This window comes from Petaurus breviceps, unplaced genomic scaffold (genome assembly GCF_028583685.1).
Source record: "Petaurus breviceps papuanus isolate PSGF00001 unplaced genomic scaffold, PetGlider_PUasm1.0 88707, whole genome shotgun sequence".
NCBI lineage: Eukaryota > Metazoa > Chordata > Mammalia > Diprotodontia > Petauridae > Petaurus > Petaurus breviceps.
Window position 1 is genome coordinate 22,927 of NW_027186961.1, and position 9,490 is coordinate 32,416.

Consider the following 9,490-nt stretch of genomic DNA (forward strand, 5'->3'; position numbering starts at 1 on the left):
AAGGAAGGAAGGAAGGAAGGAAGGAAGGAAGGAAGGAAGGAAGGAAGAAAAAGATAGACAGACAGATAGGAAGGAAGAAAAAGATAGAGAGACAGACAGACAGACAGACAGATAGATAGATAGATAGATAGATAGATAGATAGATAGATAGATAGATAGATAAAAGGTAGATAATGACTTGCTTTATACACACACACACACACACACACACACATTATAGTAGGAGATTCTTTTCTGGTATGGATTGGACCAGGTGGTCACCCAAATCTCTTTTCTACTAAATTCTTTGTTTCTTTGTGAATCCCTTTTCTATGTGGCATCCCTTCATATATTTGAAAATATGTCCCCCCCACCCTTCTCTAAAATAAACATTCCCATTTCTTCATACTTTTCTTTATGCCATGTTTTCCATGTCCTAGTTCGTTCCTTCAATAAGCATTATTAAGTGCTTACTAAATGCCAAGTACTGTGCTAGGTTCCAGTGATACAAAAACAAAATTAAAATGTTTAAGTCCTTGATTTAATTAGATTCTGCTTTGGAAAACCACTACACATATATAAGTAAATATAATATGTAGATAGATAGATAGATAGACAGACAGACAGACAGATTTATAGTGTTTGTATATATATATATATATATATATATGTGTGTGTGTGTGTATGTATATGAAATTTGGTGGAAAGTGTCTACCAACATCCAGGGAGATCAGGAAAATCTTTCTGTAGTAGGTAAGCTTTGAAGTAATATAGTTTCTCTGAGATAAAGGTGAGAAGGAAGAACATTCTAAGGGAGAAATCCTATGAAAGGCACAAAGATAGAAGAATGATGGGATCTCTTGTATGAGGAACAACAAATAGGTAAGTTTAGCTGGAACATGTAATGTGGGAAGAGGAGTGATATATAAAAAACTTAGAAAGGTAGGATCATATAATCATAGATTTAGAGCTGGAAAGAACCTGAAAAGTCAGATAATCCTATTTTCCCTCATTTTACATATGAGAAAACTGCTGCTTCGAAAGGTTAATGACATGTCCACTGTCACACATGTAGTACATGACAGAGATAAGATTTAAATCCACATGCTCTCATTCTGTATCTAGTTCTTTTCCCGCTATTCTAGATCTATTCTAATGTTGGAATCACATTTATGAGAAATTTCAATAGCAAAAAGAGGAATTTGTATTTTAGCCTAAGGTCAAGGTAATAGGGAACCTCTGGAAGTTTTTTAATAGGGAAATAGCATGAACCAATCTGTGCTTTAGGAATGTCAATTTGGCATCTATATGGAGGATGAATTGGAAAGGGGAAAGACCAGTGGCAGGATGACCAGTGGCAGGATGACCAATCACAGGAGGCTATTACAACAGTCTGGACAAGAAGCAATGAAGGCCTGAACTTTGGTTTGAGTAGAGAGTATGAGACAGATGTGTGGGTGTTGTGAGGATAGAAGACTTGGCAATTGATTGAATATGATAGGAGAGGAACAGAAACTAATGATCAATTAATCAATAAGCCTTTATTAAGTGCCTACTATGTGCCAAGCAGTGTGCTAGATGTTACAAATCAAAAGCATAAGTGAAACAGTTCCTTGTTTCAAGAGGCTTACGTTCTTTTAGAATTTCCTTTTAGGGAAAACAGTATATATTCAATACACATACGTCTGTACAAAATGAATAAAAGGTAATTTGAGGGAGGAACTAGCAGATGGAAGGATCAGTATAGGTTACATCTAGGAGGTAGTATATGAGTTGAACTTTGAAAGAAACTTGGAATTCTAAGAGGTGAAAATGATAAGAGATCACATCTAGGCATTAGGGACAACCTGTGAAAAGACACTGACCCAGGACATGGGAGATATAGCAAGAAGTCTGGTTTGGCTGAAGAGTACATGTTAGAAACTATATTAAGACTGGAGAGGTAGGTTGGATCCAGGTTTTGAAGGGCTGTAAATGCCAAACAGAGAAGATTGTATTTGACCCTAAAGGTAATGGGATGGCAGAAGAATGGGTAATTACCTAAAGGTAATGGGATGGCTACAACAACCTATGGTAACAAAATTCTACATCCGCAACCCCCATAGTTCTTCTGGTGATACTGAATCCCTAATGGCATAAGAATGAAGCACCCTTCTTTGCAGCATCTCTTTCCTATACTCTTATCCATATCTACTTCAACCATGTTCTTCCAATATCTCTCTCCAGTTCTGCCCACCCCTTCTACAGTGTTCTCTGGAATTCCAATTCCATAATTAATAAATTTCCCTTCATTTTAGCTTTTTTCCTCTCATGTTCCTTCCATCTTCCACTACTCAAAAAGACCTAATTGCCCCCAACTGACATTGTGTCCCTGACCATCTATTCCTGGGAATTCTGGGACTTCTTAGACGCTCTCAAATAAGCCCTGACATACTGGTCTTGGAATAGGAATCAGAATACTCCTTGTTCCCGAATGCACTTTCCATACTCTCCCTCTGTAACTATGACTCAGCCACCTCTCTTCCTTTGAAGGTCTCTCAATCCAAATTAATCACCAAATCCAGTCCCTGATGGTTATCTACTGGCCACCATACATTCTCCCTTCTTTCTCAAGGAGTTCAGTACCCAGTTCACAGTCTTCCTCTTCACCATATTAGGGAACTTAGATATACATATTAATGCTTCCTCAAAATGCCCTAATACCTAGAGCCAAAATGATGGAGTAAAGCAGGGACTCTCTTGAGATCTCCCCCAAATGCCTCCAAATACTTGTAAAAAAATTACTCTAAACAAATTTTAGAGCAACAGAACCCACAAAGAGGCAGAATGAAAAAAATCTCCAGCCCACGACAACCTGGATGGTTGATGGGAAAGGTCTATCATGCTGGGCTGGGAGAGGAGCACAGTCCAGTGTGTGCTGCACCAGCACAAACCCGGAGCAGGCCTCAGGGGACTGATCACTGGCAGCTGAAATGGTTTCCAGACTTCTCAACCCACAAACACCAAAGACAATTTAGAAGGTCAGTGGGAAAGGTCTGTTGGGCCTGGGTGAGAGAGGAGTGCAGATCAGCCCTAGCCCCAGCACAGCTGTGGACTGCTTCCAGTGCTCTCAGTCCACAAGGATAAGGTGATCAAACAACTGACCAGAAGGAGATTACAGGGGTCTCTTTGCTGTTACTGAGGCAGAATTCTGTTGGTTTACCCATACTCGGATCTGGGTCATAGTTCTAGGTGGCAGGCCTGGGGCAAGGAGAAGCATTAGCATAGCAAAGTTTGTGGCTGCAATGGAGAAGGAACCCTTCTCACAGTTCAAGGGCAGAAAAGAGTGCTTGTGGTCATTCACTGACCAGAGCACAGGCCAGAAGAGGAGTAAACACCTCTCCTGAGATCATACAACCATAGAAGAACTGAAAACTTACAGGTCCCTTGAAGTATCTCTGAAAACAACTGCACAAAACCTATGAAGCTTGGGACAGTATGCCTTCCACACTGAAAACAAAGCTCTACCTTAACAAAGAGTTAAAAAGTCAAGTAATTGGCTGAGAAAATTAGCAAACCATGGAAAAAAGTCAGACTATAGAGTCTTACTTTGGAGACAAGGAAGATCAAAATATATAATCAGAAGAAGACGACAAAGTCAAAGCTCCTACATCAAAAGCCTCCAAGAAAAATATGAATTGGTATCAGGCAGGCCATGAAAGAGCTCATAAAAGATTTTGAAAGTAAGAGAAGCAGAGGAAAAAATGAGAAGAGAAATGAGTGTGATGCAACACAATCATGAAAAAATGAGTCCACAGTTTGCTAAAGAATACCCAAAAAATATTGAAGAAAATAACACTTCAAAAAATAGACTAGACAAAATGGCAAAAAGAGGTCCAAAAAGCCAATGAGGAGAAGAATGCCTTAAAAATCAGAATCAGTCAAATGGAAAAGGAGGTCCAAAAGCTCACTGAAACAAATAATTCCTTCAAAATTATAATGGACCAAATGGAAGCTAATGACTCTATGAGAAATCAAGAAATTATAAAAACATAACCAAAAGAATGAAAAATAGAAGACAATGTGAAATAACTCATTGGAAAAACAACTGACCTGGAAAATAGATCCAGGAGAGATAATTTTAAAATGATTAGACTACCTGAAAGTCATCATCAAAAAAAGGACCTAGACATCATCTTTCAAGAAATTATCAAGGAAAAATGCCCTGATATTCTAGAACCAGAGGGTAAAATAGTAATTGAAAGAATCTATCAACAATCACCTCCTGAAAGAAATCCCAAAAGGAAAACTCCTAATAATATTATAGCCAAATTCTAGAGTTCCCAGGTCAAGGAGGAAATATTGCAAGCAGCCAGGAAAAAAACAATTCAAATATTGTGAAAATATATGCAGAATAGCAAAAGATTTAGCAGCTTCTACATTAAGGGATCAGAGGGTTTAGATATTTCAAAGGTCAAAGGAGCTAGGATTAAAACCAAGAATCACCTACCCAACAAAACTGACTGTAATCAATGAAGGGAAAATTGGCATTCAATGACATAAAGGAACTTCATGCATTCTTTTTTTTTTAAAGCAATTGGGGTTAAGTAATTTGCCCAAGGTTACATGGCCAGTTTATGTGTGTGGGTGTTAAGTATCTGAGGCCGAAACCAATCCCAGGTTCTCCCGACTCCAGGGCCAGCACTCTTACTCACTGAGTCACCTAGCCACCCCGACTTAATGCATTCTTGAGAAGCCAGAGCTAAATGGAAAAATTGACTTTCAAATAAAAGACTCAAGAGAAGCATGAAAAGAGAAACAGGAAAGAGAAATCATAAGTGACATATTAAAGTTGAACTGTTTATATTCCTACATGGAAAGATGATATTTGTAACTCATGAGACCTTTTTCTTTTTTTTTGTTTTTGTTTTTGCTTTTTGGAGGGCAATGGGGGTTAAGTGACTTGCCCAACATCACACAGCTAGTTTTTGTGTTAAGTGTCTGAGGCTGGATTTAAACTCAGGTCCTCCTGACTCCAGGGCTGGTGAGACCTTTCTTATTATTAAGTAGTTGGAGGGAATAAATATACTGAGAATGTGTGTGAGGGAGGGAGAGAGAGAGAGAGAGAGAGAGAGAGAGAGAGAGAGAGAGAGAGAGAGAGAGAGAGAGAGAGAGAGAGAGAGAGAGAGAGGGAGAGAGAGAGAGAGAGAGGGAGAGAGAGAGGGAGAGAGAGAGAGAGAGAGAGAGAGAGAGAGAGAGAGAGAGGAGAGGGAGAGAGAGAGAGAGAGAGCGCACAGGGTGAGTTGAATATGAAGGGATACCTAAAAAATAACATTAAGGAGTGAACATAAATGAGGCAAGAAAAGGCTTTTACAGTGGAGAGGAAAAGGAATGAGTGAACCCTACTCTCATCAGATTTTACTTAAGGAGAGAATAACATATGTTGGGTATGGAAATATATCTTACCCTACAGTAAAGTATGAAGGAGGCAGATAGGAAAGGGGGTAATAAAAGGAAGAGAAAATTGGGGGAGGGGGTAATTAGAAGCAAAAACCTTTGAGGAGAGATAAGGTCAAAGGAAAAAATAGAATAAATGGGGGGTGGGAGACAATGGAGGGAAATACAGCTAGTCTTTCACAACATCACTGTTATGGAAGTATTTTGCATGACTACACATATATAACCTATATTGAATTGTTTGCTTTCTCAGTAAGGGTGGGTAGGGAGGGAGGAAGGGAGAGAATTTGGAAATCAAAGTTTTTAAAAATGAATGTTAAAAGTTGTTTTTACATGCACTTAGGAAATAAGATACACAGGTAGTGGGATACAGAAATCTATCTTACCCAGCAGGAAAACAGAAGGGGAAGGGGATAAAAGAAGGTTGGGGGAGTGATAGAAGGGGCAAATTGGGGTAAGGGATATACAGAATGCACACTATCATGGGGTGGCGGAGGGAAAGATGAGGAGAAAATTCTGAATTAAAACTCTTGTGGAAGTGAATGAATAAATAAATTGAAATGTGAAAAAAATGCCCTAATACTCAAGTTTCTCAACATACTCAACTCCCATGACCTCCTCCTCTTCCTCTTCACCTTATATACACACAAGGCTGGTGACAACCTTTATCTTGCCATCACCCACAATTGTTTCCCTTAGATGCTCAAGAGGTCTGAAATTCCTTTATAATTTTCCCTATATCTAACAACTCCTATAATTATTCTTTGTCCTCACAAGGACCTCCACTCTCTCCACTCTTGAGTGGTCTCCAGGTCATCATTACTCCCCTCTCCCCTTTAGTTAACCAGGTTAACTCTGTACTTTCCTCTGCTCTGGAATTCCTCATCTCCTGTTCTCCTTCTCTTCCTGCCTTGCCAAATCCCAGTCCTGAATTACTCCCACCATCTGGAGCCCCTGTTCCTATTTATAGGTTGCTGAACAGAACTAGAATTTATGCAAACGTGATGACTAAGCTCTGGGTTCACTACAAATTTATATTATCTCATCTCACATTGGCCCTCAATGCAGTGCTTTCCCCCTCCCCCCAACAGATTCTCTCTCCTACTCCCCATAGCAGTTGTTCCAAACCTCTTTTCTCCTCAAGCCTGATACCCCATGTAATCCCCAAAACCTCACTGCTGAGGAGCTTAACCACTATTGAGAAAATAGAGCCTGTTTGCAATGCTCCCTCTTCTACACACCCCTCCACCATTCATTCTTCTTTTACTCTACTCACTGATTAAGAGATGAACTTCTCACCCATCTATATCCATTCCCTTCTCTTTTTTTTAGTTTATTTATTTATTTTTAGTTTTACAAACTTTTGAGTTTTAAATTTTCTCCCCCTCCCTCCCTTTCCTCCTCCCCAAGACAGCTTGCAATCTGATGTAGGCTCTACATATACATTCATATTAAACATATTTTCACATTAGTCATGTTGTAAAGAAGAATTATAGCCAATGGAATGAGCCAGGAGAAGGAAGAAACAAAATGAAACAAAGAAGAGAAAGGGCAAAGAGTATGCTTCAGTCTGCATTCAGACTCCATAATCCTTTCTCTGGATGGTCCACTCCCTTCTTCCCAGCAAATTGCCCTCCATAATCATCCCCCTCTTCCTCTCCTTTATCTTCAGTCTCTCCATACTGATGGATGGTTATCATTCTCCAACATTATGAATATTAACAATACCCACTTCCCAACATTGTTGTGAGGATCAAATATGATAATATTTGTGAAGTGCTTAACACAGTGCCTGGCACATGTAAATGTCCCTGGCCATATAAATGTTAGTTATCATTATCACTGTTGTTGTTGTTGTTGTGTATTCTCTCTAAACTCTAGGGATCTCTGCACCTAAAGCACTAAGTAGGAAAGAAATCATCCAGGGGTTCTGCTTGTACCCTTGTATGGACCAAATTCCCCTTCAGATCTAAGAAAAGTTAGGGGGTTTTAGTGCACAGTGGATCTCATGGGTCTCAGGTAGTCTGTCTACCACCAATAAATCACTTAGTTGACTGTCCTCAGAAGCCACTTAGTTGACTATCCATAATTATTTTTTATTACTTACTAGAAAGTCTCATTAACTTCCCTATGTGCAACAGGTGACTGTAATGAAATGTGTTTGTAGGGTTCCTACACACTCTGGGGCTGTTTTGTAGGTAAGCAAATTGCTCAATTTCACAATTTCTTGGTACTATGTGGCTTTCCCCAGCTCAACTACCTTGTGTGTTCCCTGAACACCAGTTTTCAATAAGATTGTCACCTTGCTAAAGATCTTAACAATGAACTCAAGAATCATACCATTGTTTCTGCCAGAATTCTTTCAAGCAGGAGTCATGGCTAGTTGGTAGGCTTCTTTCAACTCATCTCTCAGCCAATTTACAAGTCTTTACAACCTCTCCATCTTCTGAGGTTCAAAAGCACAGGTAGGTCCAGAACTACCAAGAATAACAAAAACCTGTGGCATCATTCCTGATAGATTTTTTTATAAGCATTGTAAGGTGATTACACTGAGATTTGTACTCAAAACTCAGTGTTCTTAGAATGTTCATCAACGTGTGATTAGGAAACAAGTTGCAAGTCTTCTTGGCATGATATTGTGCTTTTAGACTTTTTTTATTTCTGCCCAGATCAGAATTTCCTTAAGTAAGTATTTGCTAATACCTTGAATAGGCCAGAGTTGGTTCTGATCAATGCTGATGTTCCAAATGGCTTCTGGATCTGGATCTACCAGAGCCATGATGCCCCATTGCCCACCTTCCTACTGACATCAACAAACTTCATTAGAAACATGAGGCTTACTCCAATGTATGTCAAATATAGATAGTTTTGTTATCCGTCCACCCTTTCATAGACCGTTTTCCTCAATTAGTGTCTCATAATAAAAGCCTATTGACTGACTAACTCTCACTATCTACTTCTCGTGGTTGTCAGGAAAAAAAAAGTGTTTTGCAAAGTGAAAAGTTTTGTATAAATATTATTATTTGTATTTGGTTTTCAGGAGGGACCATTGATTTTGAACACACATCTGCCACTTACAGTTGTGACAAAGCCAGATCTTACTGGAGCTGGTTACGACTATGGAACTGTGCACATCCACCTGATGTCATCCTGGAGGTAGGGCTAAAACTCCCTGGATTTCTACTGTGACTTTGTCCAAGAGTTAGTGATATGGACTCATTGGTCCTTCCGTCCTATTCCTAGACCCTACTGAGACCAACCAGAAGAAAATGAGTAGTCTCAAAGGTACTTATCAGGCATGCAGCCCCCACTGAGACAGAACTTACATCATTTTAGATCGAGGGTTCTTAACCTGGAATCCTTTGAACTTTTTTTTTCTATTTTGGTAACTGCTTTTCAATATAATTGGTTTCCTTCATAACCCTATGTGTTTTGTTTCATGTATTTAGAAAATGTTCTGACAAGGAGGCTATAGGTTTGACCAGTCTGCCAAAGGGGAGAGAGAGAGAGACAGAGACAGAGACAGAGAGAGACAGAGACAGAGAGACAGAGAGAGAGGAAAGAGAGAGGAGAGAGAGAAAGAGAGAGAGAGAGAGTTAAGAACTCCTGTCTTAGATCAACTCTTTAATGATACTGTGCCCAGACCTTAGGACAGTCCAACAATATACCTACAGACATACAAGAAACTCATCTCCTCCCTGAACCAGATTTCACACCCCCAGAAGAACATACCAGCACAAGCAAGGGGAAGAATATCAGAACTCCAAACCATGCTGCCTTGCTGTACCATGAGTTCTACCAGCCTCTTCCCTCTCTGTTTCCACCTAAATGCCTGTGTCAGGCAGGGGCCCGTCTCAATACACCAGCAATGGTTCCATTGCCCCTCTCAGCTTAAGTGTTCTAGCTGTGCACTTTATAAACATTACTTCATTTGATACTCACCACAACTCTAGGAGGTTGATATTATTATCCTGATTTTACAGTCAAGGAAACTGGGGCAAAAAGAGATTAAATGACTTGCCCATGAGTTCAAATCCAGTCTCAGACACTTAACACTTACTAACTGTGTGACCTT

The 9,490-nt window shown here is 39.6% G+C and overlaps 1 protein-coding gene across 1 annotated transcript in view; it reads left to right on the forward strand.

Annotated features, from left to right (window-relative positions):
• The window catches only part of LOC138176406 (SUN domain-containing protein 5-like), a gene marked incomplete at its 5' end in the record, with an annotated part of 37,001 nt that overhangs the window by 22,038 nt on the left and 5,473 nt on the right, over positions 1 to 9,490 (forward strand). Inside the window, one exon of the mRNA XM_069107200.1 lies at positions 8,456 to 8,571. Coding sequence (XP_068963301.1) covers positions 8,456 to 8,571 — 116 coding nt within the window. The remainder of the gene's footprint in view (positions 1 to 8,455; positions 8,572 to 9,490) is intronic.